The sequence below is a fragment of the Typopeltis vanoorti genome, chromosome 14 (assembly GCF_054136105.1).
Source record: "Typopeltis vanoorti isolate ZY-2024b chromosome 14, IOZ_Tvanoo_1.0, whole genome shotgun sequence".
NCBI lineage: Eukaryota > Metazoa > Arthropoda > Arachnida > Uropygi > Thelyphonidae > Typopeltis > Typopeltis vanoorti.
In genome coordinates, this window is record NC_143562.1 from 50919067 (window position 1) to 50937442 (window position 18376).

The 18376-nt window shown below is 38.8% G+C and overlaps 1 protein-coding gene and 1 pseudogene across 1 annotated transcript in view; both read right to left on the reverse strand.

Annotated features, from left to right (window-relative positions):
- Window positions 1–14667, reverse strand: part of LOC150099461 (synaptotagmin-1-like) — a 62827-nt gene extending 48160 nt beyond the window's left edge. Inside the window, exon 1 of the mRNA XM_090404038.1 lies at window positions 13475–14667. Coding sequence (XP_090260164.1) covers window positions 13475–14356 — 882 coding nt within the window. The 5' untranslated portion in view covers window positions 14357–14667. The remainder of the gene's footprint in view (window positions 1–13474) is intronic.
- LOC150099462 (U2 spliceosomal RNA) lies at window positions 5732–5889 on the reverse strand (annotated as a pseudogene).
- Window positions 14668–18376: the final 3709 nt, after the last annotated feature.

Genomic DNA, 18376 nt, shown 5'->3' on the forward strand with positions numbered 1-18376 from the left:
ATCCACTTAATTTGAATAATTGTGCATCGCCGAGGTGAAGCCCTTTGGCTCTCTTATTTCATTGTTTCAAGTAGTATTAAGATTAGAAAATAAGCTTATGTAACTTATTAAAAAAGATTAATGTATAGAAAAAAATTACATTTTTCATCTAAAGCTATATATATATATATATATATATAGCTTTAGATTAAAATTTTTCTTTATATAGCTTTAGATTATAATATAAATTAGATATATATTAATTGATTATTAATATAAAGTATTAATTTATATATATAATTTTCCTTTAAACAGTCTTGAACCACAATTATTTAAACAGAAATTATTAACGCGTACTGAATTATTGTAATTTCTAACACTTTTGCCAAAAGAATCATCAGGAATGAGTCGTAGCGTCACCAATTTCCAATACAACAGGCTATGGATTTGAATTCCACACCGCATGAATATTTTGCACAAGTCTTTATGTGGTAGGCGATTTTCAACAGTGTGAGACCACCACCTTGTTTATAGGAGGGATGAAGCGATTGAGAACGTTCCATGTTTGGTCTCTGGAAGAAAATTCCAACATTATCTAACCCTGAACCCACCCGTGATACTAATGAACCATAGGTTTATCAACCTTTCGTGGGCAGGATGCACATAAAAATATAGCAAAAAAAAACTGTTATTATGTGAATGTGAAATGAATTTTAATGAAATAAAAAAATAATAAATATTCTTAATGGCAGTTCAGCTACAATTTTATATTATTCAATAAACTTTACCGAGTAGCGGTAAAATTCTGACACTCAATCGAGTGGGGTCAAAAGTTAGAATGCATTTTTATTAAACACCCTCTTTTTTTAACTTGTGTACAATTTAAAATTTTGTTCACCTTAAGTTGGCACCACAAATTGTTCTGTTGAAAATGAAATTAAAAGACGTGAAATTTAATAGAATTGCAAAATGAATTTGACCGCCCGGATGTCCGAATAGTAATCCACAGGCTGCAGATTAAAATTACTCCGTGGAATGGATGTTTGTGTTTATCTTTTCTAGTTATTGTTCATATTTATCCTAATCGTTCTTCCGTAGAAATGATGGTGAAACATTCCCACCCCCCCCCCCCCCCACCCCCCCCCCCCCCCACCCCCCCCCCCCCCCACCCCCCCCCCCCCCCACCCCCCCCCCCCCCCACCCCCCCCCCCCCCCACCCCCCCCCCCCCCCACCCCCCCCCCCCCCCACCCCCCCCCCCCCCCACCCCCCCCCCCCCCCACCCCCCCCCCCCCCCACCCCCCCCCCCCCCCACCCCCCCCCCCCCCCACCCCCCCCCCCCCCCACCCCCCCCCCCCCCCACCCCCCCCCCCCCCCACCCCCCCCCCCCCCCACCCCCCCCCCCCCCCACCCCCCCCCCCCCCCACCCCCCCCCCCCCCCACCCCCCCCCCCCCCCACCCCCCCCCCCCCCCACCCCCCCCCCCCCCCACCCCCCCCCCCCCCCACCCCCCCCCCCCCCCACCCCCCCCCCCCCCCACCCCCCCCCCCCCCCACCCCCCCCCCCCCCCACCCCCCCCCCCCCCCACCCCCCCCCCCCCCCACCCCCCCCCCCCCCCAAATTCACCATCAATAACACACGACACAAAACACTAACACGCGAGCCGCCATTTTTCCACTCTCATATATTCATACATTTAACCAAATAAATTACATATCACAGTGATATTTTATAAATTATGGTGTATCAGAAATTTTTAATAATACTTAAAATTTCTAAAGATATTTAATTTATTTAAAATAATTTTAAGTAGTCAAACTGAATTCAATATTATTTCAGAGCTGAATAGAGAAATTAGAAGAGTTTCGTGCCGAATATAGAAACTATAAAAGTTTCGGCGGATCCAAGCGTAAGCAAACCTTTTATGACAGGGGCAACTCGTAGTAAAGGTGGTGCAAGCTTCGATCACTATCCTTAGTATTTCCTATAATGTAAAACACATCTCCTGGCAGACATGCATGATGTTATACATTATGGGGGGGTCACTACCGGTTTCGACCTTTTTGGAGATGTGTTTAAGTAAAAACCTCTCTAAAAATTAGGCGATCCCCTAGACCACTTCCTACGAGTGACCGAAGGATCGTCAAACTCAGCGTTGTTCCACTCAGTGACAGGCTTTCCCCGTCACCGAGAAGAATTTGTCAGCGTTGGCTCTACCCAATTGCAGGCTCACCCCACCACCACCAGAGGGAGCCATAATCTCAGCGGTGGCTCCCCCACTCAGAGACAGGCAAAAACCTACCCCAAGCAGAGCCTCTCGTACATCAAGGAACACGAACCACTTCTGCACAAAAACAAACATCTCACTATCTCAGTATAAGACCGTCATCAAAGACTACAAACCTTTGTAATTAATAGTTGTCTTCATTTAAAAGGCCCTGATAAAGATCCTTCTCATCCTGTACCGGATTCGATCCCCGAAGTCTTTCAGATGTCATCAGAGTGAATTTTATTTTTTATATTACTTTTAAAAATTAATTTATTTTCAATTAATTCAAACAACATTTGCGTTTCACTTTTATTTTTTCTTTCATGTAATTCAATGAAAATTATGGCTGATTCTTAGTAGTACACTAGAAGTATTTTATTTATTTATCTTCCGTCGGTAAAATTGCTACATAAAGAGATCGGATATAAGTAACGTTCTACTATTAGCATTTTCGTGCTCACATTAGATGACTTAGTAAATGATTCGCAGTGTATGAAGATTCAGTATTTCTTAGAAGAACGAAAATAAATCTTTTAAAGTTATAGTTTGAAAACTGGACTCTTCTACAGATGTGACTCAAATAAATGACTCATGGCATTAAAATCAAGACGAAAACCTTCACTTAAAAAAATGGGACTTATTATGTCACCTCTCCAATAAAAGTCTACCTGATCTAGCATATAGTGATATAAGACTAATTATATTCTACTTATGGCTACTAAAAACCAAGAATACTTGGTCGGTCGTGGATAATTACTAGAAATTTGTCAGAAAAAAAACTTCCGATAAACAGAAGCCATTAGCAAACTTCATTTGGATTATATCCTTATAAGGACTGGCTTAAATGGGCGAAGCAAGAATGCTTCTCATATTCCCCGTTGTCTGTAGAGGACAGTGCAAGGATAAGTGTTATTGAGCTATAAAGCTCTGGTCATGGCAAGAGGATAACAGCAATAGCCGTGCCTCAGTTAGAACTTCATTGGCTACAGCATTGTCATCCATTACCCTCCCTGGGTACTCATTTTAAGCCTCGTACGACATGCATTAGCTCCATTGGTGATACGTAAGTAACGCCAATCTCTAAAAATTAAGACGATCCCTAGACCACTGATTAGTGACTGAAAGATCGTCCATCTCAGCGTTGGCTCCACTCAGTGATGGCCTTCCACCCACCACCACCACCACCGAGCAGAACCGCTCATATTCCGAAGAAAAGCATTCACCGACAAAGCCCCTCAGCTGGCCGTGCTGGAGAACACTTTCCGCCGGAGACTCAAATTGCTCCCCTAAGGTAAAAACCTTAAGAAAGCGAACTCAAACTCTCGAATCTCAGCATCCAATTAGTCGCCTCTTACGGCATGCTTGGATTTGCATTGGTGCTATTCTTATCCCGGCAACCACACGTTGGATTTTTTTTTTTTTTTTTTTCATATTCCCCGTTATATAAGGACTGGCTTAAAGGGGCGAAGCAAGAATGCTTTTCATATTCTCCGTTATTTGTAGAGGACAGTGTAGGGATAAGGTGTTATTGAACTATTAAAGCTCTGATCATGGTAGGAGGGTAACAGCAATAGCCGAGCCTCAGTTAGAACTTCACTGGCTACAGCATTGCCATCCAGTACCCTCCAAGGGTATTGGATTGAATGATATATATATTTTGTGAGTTCAACAAAAATTCATCATTGGCCTGTAGAGTAAGATAGGCTGAGAGTCAGCAGATAGTAGGAGAGGAAATAAAGATAGAGTGCATAGTGGTAGAGTAGGTGAAAGAGGCCTCAGTTGACCTGTTTTAGCTGTTTGCCCACCAGGGGAGATTCTAAAACGGTTGTTGATTTTTCACTTTGGTAGAAAAGGAAAAATCCTAAAAAGGAAACATGTAACAAAAGCAAAAACATGAAGTACAGAGAAAACAAAAACTATAGATAGGACTAGAAACCGAAAAAGAAAGGTGGGGGGAAGGGTCTGGCCTGAGTGATGCAGTTCTCAAAGAGCTACACCGCCTCGTTGTAAGCCTTCGCCTCTCAGGTTCTCAGCACCCCCCCCCCCACACACACACACCTGTGGGAACTAGAGAACATTATAGCCCTGGACAGGAAAACCAAGGGATGGTTATTGTGACTGTCGTTTTTTATGGGCAGTCATTATTCTTTTAGCCACTTCGCTTCCCTTGGCCTTGTCTAATTTGGAGAGAGCTATGAAGAACGCCGATGCCGCTTCCTCATCTATGTCCAGGGCTACCTGTACTTGCTCATGGGTTATTTTGCTGATGTCTTCAACAAATAGTTCACCCCATTTTGCACACATTGGGACCATATTTCCCAGTGAGGAGGAGCTCAGGTTCCCCTATTCTCACTATTGCATTTTTAAATTTTTCTGCCACCCCAGGGATACCTTTAACTAGATGCTTTAGAGTCTCCCCTGCTTTTGCATGAGGAGTCTAATTCTTCTGTTTCTGCTGGTTTTATTTTTTTCATCTCCTTTTCGTCTGGGCTGAGTGGTCGTTTGAAGGGGGTGCTGTTTGCCCATATTTTCTTCTTCTCCTGCGATTTCAGCATGTGTGACAGCTTGCTTTTTGGCTGGTTCTTCGTGGATTTCTTGCTTCTTATCTTTCTCGGGTTTGGATTCTATGGCAGCATTTTTTTCTTATTGCTCTCCTTAAGTGGTGTGATGGTATGGCTTTCTGCTGCAGCCTTCAAGTTTGGAGAATCTTTCTTTTTTATATTGCTAGTATTGCCTGGCGGTATTGTTATGATGGCACCTCTCATCCTTTCTGCCAGGGTTCTTAATGGGCAGGTGTCCACTTTGTGGTCTGCGACACCACATTTTAGACAGGCTGCCTCGCACTTATCCAGGTTGTGGCCTGCCTTGAGGCAGTTTTTACACTTCGTTTTCAAGCAGTCGGCCCCAAGGTGGGTGAAGGCTCCAGATCGGAAACATTGTTTCTTTACGCCAGGGTAATTAATCATTACTCTGGCAGATCCAATGACAATAAAGTTGGGAACTGGCGTTTTCATGTCTAGGGAGATGGTTACTTCGCCTGACTTCCATGTGGGATTTTCTGCATCATTTAACGCTTCCACATTGCGTACTACGCCCCATTTCCCGAATATGTCGTGGATAATCTTAAGATCAGCTTCAACATATTCCAAAGGGAATCTGGGGATTCTAAGTAACTTGGTGATACTTCCCACCAAAAATGGCACTATTTTTTTCCCATTATACTCAAAACCTCCGAGTAGTTTATCTCGGGTTTGTATACTTCTGACGACTACTTGGAAGCGGCCACCGCCGAAAGGAGTAAATCCGAAAATCTGGTCGGCACCGACTGTTTCGATGAGGGATTTGGCTAAACATCGGGGATGCAGGTCGGCATCCACTTCTATTCCGAGTGTCCGCGTACGCGGCAAAGCCATAGCTGGTTAGGGGATGGGGGGCTAAGCTTCCCGCCACTACCAAGTGTTTAATATTTCCCCGGTCCGGGGTTTGGGAAGATCTATAAATTTCCGGTTAAATATCGTGAACCCCAATGGGACTCGTACCGATATTAACGGTTAAGAACAGATACTACGAAATGCTAGTAGCCTGTTAAGCTGATATGCACAGACACTATACACTTTATCTAAGCCAAACGGCCGAGAAGCTAACCATACTACAGAAATGATCCTGTGAAGTATGATCTTCACAGGAATTGATTGAATGAATGATCAATCACCGCATCTCCATCCTCACACGTTGGATCCTTATCCTTATAAGGACTGGCTTAAAGGGGCGAAGCAATAATGCTTTTCATCTTCCCCGTTATCTGTAGAGGACAGTGTAGGGATAAGGTGGTATTGTTGAGCAATTAAATTAAAGCTCTGATCATGGGAGGAGAGTAACAGCAATAGCCGAGCCTCAGTTAGAACTTCACTGGCTACAGCATTGCCATCCATTACCCTCCAAGGGTATTATTGGATTGAATGAATCAATCACCGTATGTGTAAGTAAAGGTGATAATCTCAAAAATATCGGACGATCTCCAGGCCACTCATTCGTGGGCGAAAGACCGTCCAAATCTCAGCGTTGGTTCTACTCAGTAAAACTCGAGTACCGAGCAGAACCGCTCACATTCCGAGGAAAATAATTCACCGGCAAGTACCCCTCAGCGGGCCGTGCCGGAGAACACTTTCCCCGGAGACTCAAAGTGCTCCCTTAGGGCAAAACCTAAGAGAGCGAACTCATTTACCCAGGATAACAGCAACAGCCGAACCTCAGTTAAACTTCATTGGTTCAGCATTGCCATCCGTTACCCTATATGTATGGGCATCTCATATAAAATGAATCACCGACTATGTAAGTAAAGGTGAAATCTCAAAAATACGGACGATCTCTAGGCCACTCCATAGTGGGCGAAAGACCGTCCTAATCTCAGCGTTGGTTATACTCAGTGACGGGCTCCCCGACCACTGAGCAGAACCGCTCAAATTCCGAGGAAAATAATTCACCGACAAAGCCCCTCAGCGGGCCGTGCCGGAGAACAACTACCCCGGAGACTCAAAGTGCTCCCTTAAGGCAAAAACCTTAAGAGAGCGAACTCAAAAACTCATCGCCCAAGTGGGTAAGAGCAACAGCCGAACCTCAGTTAAACTTCATTGGTACAGCTTTGCGTTGCTATCCATCACCCCCAAGGGCATTAATGAATCAATCACCGACTATGTAAGTAAAGGTGAAATCTCAAAAATACGGACGATCTCTAGGCCACTCCATAGTGGGCGAAAGACCGTCCTAATCTCAGCGTTGGTTCCACTCAGTGACGGGCTCCCCGACCACTGAGCAGAACCGCTCAAATTCCGAGGAAAATAATTCACCGACAAAGCCCCTCAGCGGGCCGTGCCGGAGAACAACTACCCCGGAGACTCAAAATGCTCCCTTAAGGCAAAAACCTTAAGAGAGCGAACTCAAAAACTCATCGCCCAAGTGGGTAAGAGCAACAGCCGAACCTCAGTTAAACTTCATTGGTACAGCTTTGCGTTGCTATCCATCACCCCCAAGGGCATTAATGAATCAATCGACTATGTAAGTAAAGGTTCAATCTCAAAAATATGGACGATCTCTAGGCCACTCATTCGTGGGCGAAAGACCGTCCAAATCTCAGCGTTGGTTCTACTCAGTGAAACTCGATTACCGAGCAGAACCGCTCAAATTCCGAGGAAAATAATTCACCGTCAAAGCCCCTCAGCGGGCCGTGCCGGAGAACACCTTCCCCGGAGACTCAAAGTGCTCCCTTAAGGTAAAACCCTTAAGAGAGCGGACTCAAAAACTCCTTGCCCAAAGAGGTAGCAGCAACAGCCGAACCTCAGTTAAACTTCATTGGTACAGCTTTGCGTTGCTATCCATCACCCCCAAGGGCATTAATGAACCAATCACCGCATCTCACAGTCGATTGATTCCTGAATCTCACACGTTGGATATTTCATGTCTTTTATTATATACAAATCAGAAGATGATTACTAAGTGGTGTTCTATAAACCTATAATTATTATTTAATATTAATTCCTTCTAATATCCGCCTTATGATAATAATAACAAAAACAATAATAAACGCATACTTGCTACATACATAAATACTAATGTATACCGGTAAAACATCATGCGAAAGCATATTAAGATATGCTACAACAACGTATTTATTTATGGCAGACTACAAACTAAATAGATTAATAACTTCTGTAAACAAAGAGACGATACTGGCTTTATTCACACTACAATGATAATTATGTTATCATAAATCATAACGAAACATAAAATTCCACAACAAAATTGTCACTGTGTAGGTATATTCAAATATTGCTTTGATTCCAATTACAAGATAGCTAAAACAACTAAAACAACTTACAATAGAACAAGACTTCAGGCAACTAACTATGGTTGGAAAGAAGTCAGTTGACATCCCCATGGGTAAGGTGCATTGTGCCATGTAACGACTCATGTGGAACTGACCGACTTTCAAAGAGGCGCTGCGATACGATGCCATACTGCCAATCTATCTCTTCGGCAAATTGGGCCATCCCAGGTCAACAATTAGTGATTCCAAATGAGATGGAAGCACACGGAGTCAATTGCAAATGCTACCCGCAGTGGACGACCTACCACACTCACCGAACATGACGGTGCTACGAAGGACAATATGTAAAAATCGCCATTCATCTGCGTACACGTTGAATGCGGAGTTTCGAACAAATGCATTCAGAACCTTGGCTCCTCATAACGTGGGTTTCCATGGTAAGTCCCACATTACCCGAACCAACATACAGTGTCGTCTTGTGGTGCAAAAAGCGTCTACAGTGGGACACGGAATCTTGGAAAACTGTGTTATTGAGTGAAGAATTACGCTAACCTTCTACCGAGCAGATGAACGGATGTGGGTGTGGCGGATGCCCGATGAACATCTCTTACCAGAATAACCCCAACTATGAAATTCGGACGTAGCGGTGTGATAGTATGATCCTGTTTTTCCTGGTTTATGATGGACCTCTGTTCATGTTGCCACGAACTCCGAGAGGTTTCTGAACAATGCAATGTGTCTTACTTTGTGGCGTTTCTACGGAAGTGCTCATTTTCTCTTTCAGCAAGACAATGCACCGTGTCATTTGCCGCTGTAACTGCGTGGTTTGTGGACATATACGTCACCACACTTCACCTGCCTTCACAGAGCTCTGATCTCGACCCCCTATTGAACATCTATGAGACGAACCGGAACGTCAGGGACACGATGAGGTCAAGGGACGTCTGCCCTACAATAGACTAGGACCTCTTTACATGCCTACAGGAAGAATGATCCAAAATTCCCATTGATCGTTCGCTTGTGGAAAGTATACCACATAGGATTGATGAAGTTTTCGCAGTGAAATGAGGTTCAACATGTCATGAAGGTGGGGGCTACGGCTGTTTGTTCCTCACCCTATGGTGTCCGTTTACTTCTATCTAAGCAGTGTATAGCACATGTAATTTATATTATATGTAAAAAAGTGCTACAATAATAACTATGGAAAAGCTACCAGGAGCTTCTACGCTTCAGATATGTTGAACTACTTTTGAAAACAGAAGCCTTACAAACTACAATATCCTGTAATAGAGACCTAAGGGCGTACTATGAAGGAGAAATACGCACCCTGCATTCCTTATTTACTTAAAGAATTGCAATATATTAGTTCAAGCTTTCCAATTCAATAACGCACCATAGTGTGCATGTGCGTGCGTGCATGCCTGTGTGTGTGTGTGTGTGTGTGTGTGTGTGTGTGTGTGTGTGTGTGTGTGTGTGTGTGTGTGTGTGTGTGTGTGTGTGTGTGTGTGTGTGTGTGTGTGTGTGTGTGAGAGAGAGAGAGAGAGAGAGAGAGAGAGAGTTTTTCATTTTACATCTAAATTTTGATTCTTGTTGGAAATGACAGTGGAGTAGAAGAATTCTCTACTCTGTGTTCTGAAATAAATATATATACAAGTATAGGAATAAGATAGAGATATGTATTTAACTTTTATGTATAGAAAACGTGAATGTTAAGGTGCGAAGAGAAAAGCTACGCAAATACAATTATATTGAGTAAATGAGAGATATGAAAATAGAATGCGTAAATGTATTGCGTAATTACATTGTGTAAAGACAGAACAATACATAGTCTATATTTAACTTGTACGTCAGCACTGAACAGGTAGAGGAAAATATTTGTTGTAAAATCAGGTATAAGATACCTTATTTTCTGAGGCTGCATCTAAGGATTCACATCTTTCTCCAGTATTACGCCTAATATCAATATTGTAGATAAAAAGGTCAGCTCTTTACTTTATACTCATGTTGCTATAAACTGCTAAATAAATCCAATACAAGTCATCAAAATTCACTAACTTAATTGAACAGCTGCTGCAACAAGTTTGGTATGAAAATCAGCAATAAAAATACCAATAACTATGAAATGTATTCTCTATGCTAAATGTATAGAAAAGCAAAATATTTCAGTAATTTATGGTAAATTTCTAGTAAAGATGGAATATTAAATATGCATTGCATTCCACAATAAGAAAAAGGATTATATGATAGGGAGCCAGTTGAATGAAAATATGGAATAAAAGTGAAGTTAGACAAAAAAAAAAAAAACTAAACTAGCAATAAACACGATAGTCTTCGAACCCATTTTAATGTTATGGGAAAGTTGAGTTACAAATAAACATCTGATAAATGACTACAGACAAGTTGATATGAAAGTTCTAAGAAAAATTAGCGGAGTGAACAGATGACATTAATTGCAAAAACATTAGGATTGAAGTTGATATTGTTAACATTCAAGATTTCGTTAAGGGTCTGTAAGTAAGTGCTGTAGATTATTATTATTATTATTATTATTATTATAGTACGCTAATATCCCATAGGGTACGTATCAGAAATTTATGATGATAATGATAATTTTAATTTAATATTCTTGATTAGTATCGCTGAATGTTTTCAATAAATATAGTAATTTTATTCATTTCTATTTATATTAGCTGCAGTAGCAATAATAACTGTAGTTGGATTTTTGGTACGTGGTTAAACCTTGAAGCAGGGTACTTTGTTAAAGCGGTTGCCAACAAACATCAACCACGTACAGACAATAGAACATTGCATTGATCAGGGTTTCCCCTTGTACTCTTCCATTAATGAGAAACAATGCTAAATAAATCCCGATTCATTAACCAAAAAAAGTGTATATATATATAATGCAACTAATACCCATAATCCTCGATAAAATTAGCTTAATGAGGCAAATATTTGCCCCAAATATTTTGAAGAATATTTCCATACATTTACTGTGTTCTGAGACTATAAGCCTTTCAGTGTGCAAACACCGACATAGAATCGTTAGTGAAATGTACACAAAGAATTTTTGAGATCCACAATATGCTATGGTGACAGTAACTTTTCAATTCTCAGTCAGTAATGAAGAGCTAACTTAATTAAAATTGCTGTTTATAGTAGCAAAATTTTCATATTAATACTGCATTCTAATTTCTATTGATAACGTATCATATTTGAAGACCGCTTTGTTATCCACAATATATTTATTTTCGAAAAATTAACAATGAAAACAATTTCAAAAACTGTCTTTGAAAACAAAATTATAATTTAATTATGTTCTCCTTAAATAAGTGTGACTTATTTTAATGTGAAAATTAAGTTTAAATTTTCTTTTTATAAACATTCAAATCTTATTTTCAATAGATATTAATGAATTTATTTTTATTTTTTTTAAAATATAATGAATTAGAATTTAGAATTGCCTTATTGCTCTTACCAAATATACAATAATAATTATTATTATTATTGCATCGTACCTCCTGGGTTAATTGTGTGTGCTCTTTAGTAAATTATTTAATAAATTTCAATTATTTACGAAAGAAATTAATTCATATAACACGCTTTCAACTAACATCTTATTCATTGTTTTCGATAAGGCAGTTTAGAAAAATTCTTTATAGCATGATAACATCAGAAATTTATCAAAAATAATAATAAATAATAAAAAACGATAAATGTAAGAAAAATGCATTCGACAAAGTCAGAGTGACCAGTATACAAAGAAATTTTTCTACTGATAGACTTTTTCTCGAATCTGTTAGATTTTTTTTTTTACGTGCATTAAACTAAGGATGGCGAACATGCCAGATTATTATCTGCCACTGGAATAAAGTTTGAGGAAAGTATTCCAGCATCAACAGGTGCCTTTAGTGGTTGAGCTATAAGGGGGCTCGCCCGAGCTCTTTGTTAAATATTTCTCAAAAAAAAAAAAAAAAAATTTTTTTTTTTTTTTAAATATATTAAGCGAAAAACTCATACGGTAACCTAACAACGTGATTTTATTAAATAAAATATTATAGTTACTACCATTTTACAAATAAAAATTCCCTTTTGGTAATCGCATAGAAATAAATAGGACTATAAAATAATGCCCCTTGATTGGTACCGTTGATTATCACTGGAAGTATAAAAACAAAAGAGAAATATAACGTACTTCAATATTATTGTGTTTAGATAATATTTATTTATTATTTATAGGTTGTTTGTCATAAAAACGTCTATCGCAAACAAAAGAAATTTATTTTGTTTATAAAAAAAATGCGGATATTTCCTATGTGCGATTATAAAAGATTTCGTTCTTATTATATTTTGATAGTTAAAAAATGTTTTTCTTATGTAAGATAAATTAACACAGATGATTATGTGCAAATATTTCATGTTTAGATCATAAAAGATTTGTTTAAAAAATGATAGCCTTTAGGTTGATTATCCCCTCATACCTTTTGATTGGCATTTGTACACAAGCTGTATTAATAAATTTTTGTGTGAAATACAGCTTTTTTTTTTTTTTTTTTTTTTTTCTCGACGATGCGAGCCCTTTGTTAAAATTTCTATAGCTCACCACTAGGTACCTTCATACAAATCCAAAGAGTCGTTACGTTTTTGAACTAAATTTAACACTGCAGTAAGGCACGCCTTATGCTTCGCTTAACGATGATCCTCTGATACGACGTTTTTCATTAATGACCAATGCCCAATTATGCGACGCCATATTCGCTCATACCATGGTTTTAGCGACATCAAGCTGCCTGGAAACAACCGATGCGCAGTTTTTTTACGTTGTGAAAACGAGACTCGTAAATCCATTTGATCATTGCCGGCTCTAGGGAGTCCTAGCTCCCGAATGCAATTTTTAGTCGAGCGTCCACACTTAATCAACGCTAATATTAAAATTTGTTTTTATTTATTTATTACAATGCATTATAATTTTCCTAGTCCCTTCATCGCCCGTTGAAGAAGGCGCCCCGATGCGATGCACGCCTGCTTACCGTGTTAAGCCGGCGCTGCATTGATATTAACATTAAAAGTTTTAAATTATTAAAAAAAATGCTAGTGATTCACTGTACGACAGTGGTCTGGAAGCCAACATGTCTTATGACTGGGATATACCTGTATTATTATTACCCGTACGATGTATTATTCATTTCTTTACTAGAAAAATGTTCTTATGTCAGGATGAAATAAAGATTCCTCTTTAATTTTTCATCCTGAAGAATAAAAACACCCCAAGTTTCCGGGGTGTTTTCATTCTGCAAAACATAATGCATCAATTTGAACAATGATTCAAATTCCAGTTAATTTTTGAAGTTTTAGATGTCTTATATATTATAATAATCACTTAATCAGTAAGAAGAAGTACTTACATGTTCAGAATCCCGGTTCAGATCTGTCCAAATATCCCCTGTTGAAATATCATCATCCACACTGGTTGATATTCCAGCGTCTTTAATGACATACACTAACTGACCTATAAGCATCTTTCTAGAGAATCTGTCGTAATCCCAAACAGTAATCTTTAGCCTTCTCTCTTGAAGATCCTCTGGACTTACCGAAAAAACAAAAACTTCGTTGAAAACAGGATTAGTGGTGTTGCGTTGGACTCGGGTCAAAAATTTCGGTGCTTTATCAGGTAGTAGCACCACCTTAGCGTAAGGATTCGCCGTTGTTTTTAAAAAAGAACAAGGAAGATCTTTTGCTCCGAGTATTTTCACCCATAACTGATTACTCCGAGACAAATATCTCAACGAAAAGCCGATCTTTCCGAGGTAATTAAGAAAAGAACCACAGTGTTTACAGCCATGAAATCCTTGGTACAAACCTCTTTCTAAATCGGACGGATTTATCTGGAATCCTGCCATCGTTCTTTTTCTTGTTCGTCCATCTTTATCGAAGAAGAGGTAAGGTCTTGAGCCACTGGAATCCGTTTCAGACAGCGAATCTTCAGTAGTTTCGTTAATGACAATGGTAGTGGGCACCACAAACTCAACTGGCTGATCTGCTCTCACTCCTGCCATACGAGGATCGGACGGTTTAGGTGTGAGTTTAGCTAACTTATGTGATTTTTTGCGATGGCGAAGGAAACATCGGCATAAGAGAAAAAGAAGCATGCCGCATACAACGGCTGCACTGATCCCTATGAGCACATAAGCGAACAATGGGAGAGATTTAGGCTTAGCATCACTCGATACAACTGCTACTAAATCCGGTAAGGGTGTCGTTGACTCCATACTATCCTGATAAAGCATTTAGTGGGAAAAGTGTGGACCCGTATGAGACAATCATCATTATTTTAGAACAACAAAACGGCGTTTCCGAACGAAATGAAACTACAGTGATTCCACTAATCTGCAACACATTGCCTTCCTTTCAGCACTCGGCTGACATGTAGACTTGATTGCACTAGTTTCCCATTACCTTCCGACCGTGTGTATGTATGTATGTGTGTATGTGTGTGTGAATGACAGATGGCAATTTTCCATGCGTTGCTCTTTGGAAAGAGGCAGCTGTCAGTCTCTCTCTATTCAACCCTATCCGATTTCTACATGACGTCACTCATTGTTAGAAAGGTTTACGGAATAACAGGTGCATGTCGCATGACAAATTCCCCCCCCCCTCCGCGTCCCATTATCCTTCCCCCTTCTCAATTCCCCCTCCCCTGTATTCGAAATACGCTCGTGTGGTGTGTCCATACAACTCCACATGATTTTCTGGGAAAAAAAAAAAAAAAAAACGTAAACGTGCTTGAATTGCTTATAAACGTGTACATACAACGCTTGTTTTGTTGGTATTTGAAACTGTCCCTCTATTTCTTTCTTTCTTTCATGATCTCCTACTGATAATATCAATAAATTACGGGCAATTTATCTTATCGGGATATTGTGTGTGTGTGTGTGTGTGTGTGTGTGTGTGTGTGTGTGTGTGTGTGTGTGTGTGATTTTTGATATTTTGTTTTGAAATCATTATAGCAATTACCTACAGCCAAAAAAAAAAAAAAATCATTTTATCACAATAAAGTAAAGAAATGACGAAATATGTCTGGCAATTTTTATTATGGTACAGATGATAACTGACGAGGACGCTGAAACGAACCCGGAATTGGAGTTTGAATTCTCTTTCCTTGACTACAAAAATAAAATTATATCTCTTTTCTTATCTCAAAAGATATAGAAACTAAGCTACTTTATCGCAAATGAAGGATAACTTTGTGTACCCATCACTTGGAAAGTAGTTTTTAAGTTACAAGTATTTAGAGAGTGATAATTATTTAAAAAAGTCTGCTTTGTGTATACGTTGCAATAATGTTTCGTTTGGTGTTTTCCTGCCTTGATCAACCTTTTCGTGTTGAATAATGCAGTTACATCCAAAGCCTAACATCTTTTTTATGCAAAAATATGCGCGACAATGCATAATGTGTATTCCATAGTTATCTCTAAATTATGAAATTACGAATAACATTACCTCTGAACCTTGCAGCCAAACATGTACTTGAAAGGGAAAATGTAGCAGATCTTATTGACTTGTTAGAAAATATTAAAATTGACTACACCCTTGAAGTTGTAAAAGTGTCTAACAATAGCAAGGGGATTTCTTATGAGCGCAATCTCTCATGTGATTGAAATCTAGCATTTAAAGCATAAAATATATTTTTATAAAATATATAAAATAAAGAAATTATTTTCAAGTTTGCGTCTGAACATAGCTGAGGTCTGAGGCAACTCGGAGTAAAGGTGGAGTGGGCGCTGATCACTTTCCTTAGTATTTCCCCCTAATGAAGGGGGAAATACTAAGGGAGATGTATGATGCTATGCATTAAAGGCAAGTATTGAGTTCTCGTCAGTGGGAGCCAGACCCAAAAATGCCAAGGTTGAAGTAATTGCAGAAGCTTATAAATTTTACCTAAACAAGTTGCCACAAGGTGCTTTGACCTTATTAAATAAAAATCTCCTGATGAGAATAAGATATAGAAAGTTTTTTTACCTTGGGTATACTATGTTAAAGATACCAAGCAATTTTATAAGTTAGGTTTTAATCCTTTTTCCCAAGTAAGCAAACAGACAAGTAAGTCTAGTTTGCGCCTGAACGTAGTTCAGGAAATACTAAGGAAAGTGATCAGAGCTTACACCACATTTACCATGAGTTGCCTCAAACCTGAACTATGTTCAGGCACACACGTGACATACTTGTCTGTTTGCTTACTTGGGAAAAAGGATTAAAACCTAGCTTATAAAATTGCTTGGTATCTTTAACATATATATATTGAAGTGCACTGTAATATTAATTTTTACAAATGGATGAAATCATTGATTGCGAGCATTTATTTGGGGACTTGAGTCAACTCTCGCTATGAGAGTCAGTATGTTATTGTTTTGTACTATATTAATATAATTGAATATAATATTATTAATATTGTTACGTATAATATTAATATTATAATAAATGATTATTTATGTTATAAATAATCATTTATTATTATTATTATTATTAAGATGGGTTTTGGTTTGTCTGTTTACGACATCTGCCATTTCCAAGTTCCGTACGGCTCATTAGTTTATTATTAAAATTTGGTCTTTAAAAACAGTTGTAAGTTTCATACAGATATTGACGGGACGCTTGTTCATGTACGTCATTACCAACCGCATGCTATTTCAAACTTCGTGTACCTCTTCCTCATGGAATCTATTTCCTGTCACCTGTAGCAATTGCATCAAATACTATTCCGCTTACGAAAAACGAACAGCACGTGTATATGTGTGTGTGTGGGGGGGGGGAGTGAGTTTGTTGGTGAATGGTAAAAAATGAGGGGATTTTTGGTTCAGAATAAAACCTAAACAAAAAAAAAAGTAAACCCTAATAATGACTTTTGAAGGAATGTTTTTTTTTTTTTTTTTTTTAATCAAACTACATAAATAACGATCTGAAGAAAAGAAACGTCCTGAATTTGGACATTTTTAAGTGATATAACCAACTTTATAAACTACAAAGAATAAAATTCTGATTATTAATATTATTTATTTATTGTTTATAATTTGTGTGTGTGTGTGTGTGTGTGTGTGTGTGTGTGTGTGTGTGTGTGTGTGTGTGTGTGTGTGTGTGTGTGTGTGTGTGTGTGTGTGTGCGTGCGTGCGTGCGTGCGAGTGCGTGGGGACGTGCGTAGGGGGGGGTAAAGAAGGAATTATTGAAACGATGTTTAATTGCTTTAATGGATTATGCGCACTAGACATATTTAAATTCAAATAACTTTCGCGGTTATTTGAATTTAATATTAACACCTAAAAATTATATAGAATTTATTCCAAAGAGTCCAATATATTTCATCCAATTACGTGGACATTGTAATCTCGTATGTAATGGATACAGCAAAACTACAAAAAAAAATTAATGATAATTATCATAATTTAGCAGAGAAAAACATTAAAAACTCCACAGTTTCAAAATTTAAGAAGTGCAGTTGTCCACTTACAAACAACTGCAGCGAAGGCACTTCATTCAGTCTTCTACAGACATAGCTCCATCGTCGTGTTTATACCAACCGCCAACACACACACACACACACACACACACACACACACACGTACAGTGTATAACAAAAGATCGTGCAGTGTACTCAGCTGACTCAAAAAATGTACTTTCGGGAACCACTCTTCCTTTTATATTGATTTCTTAAGTACAGTACTTCTACAGTATTTATAAATACCTTGTTGACTCGCATCCCTTTCCTAAGTTATTATCCATTTGTGTCTTTGTTCTATCGTGATTTTTCTTCCCCTATTCTCTTCGAAGCTGTCCTTTTCCGTTGCCTGTTACAGGTTTCTATCGTTCTATTTTCGCTGAGGAATTTAGTTTGTAGACCTCGCCAAATTTGACTGATATATGTTGTGAACAAGATCAGGCACTTATATATATATATATATATAACTGAATATATAAACTATTAAATGGTGTGAGAAAATATAAAGGCAAAAAATTTATATTAGAAATAAAATATAAAAGAAACGTCTGCCCGTAAAACTGCTTATAGTGTTCGAGGAATGTATGAGACTACGCTGAAGTATGAAAATTAAAGCAAAGAAAGTGGTAATGGCACACACACACACACACATACGCACACGTGGCTTAATTACAAACTCTCTAAAAGCAACTGGCTGCATTGTCGTACATAGAACGCAACACAAAAGAGACAGTAGCAAGTATACGATGACCGCACAATAGGTCTTTTATCATGCATCAAGGCTACTTCAAGTTAAATATAAACATACATGTTTTTA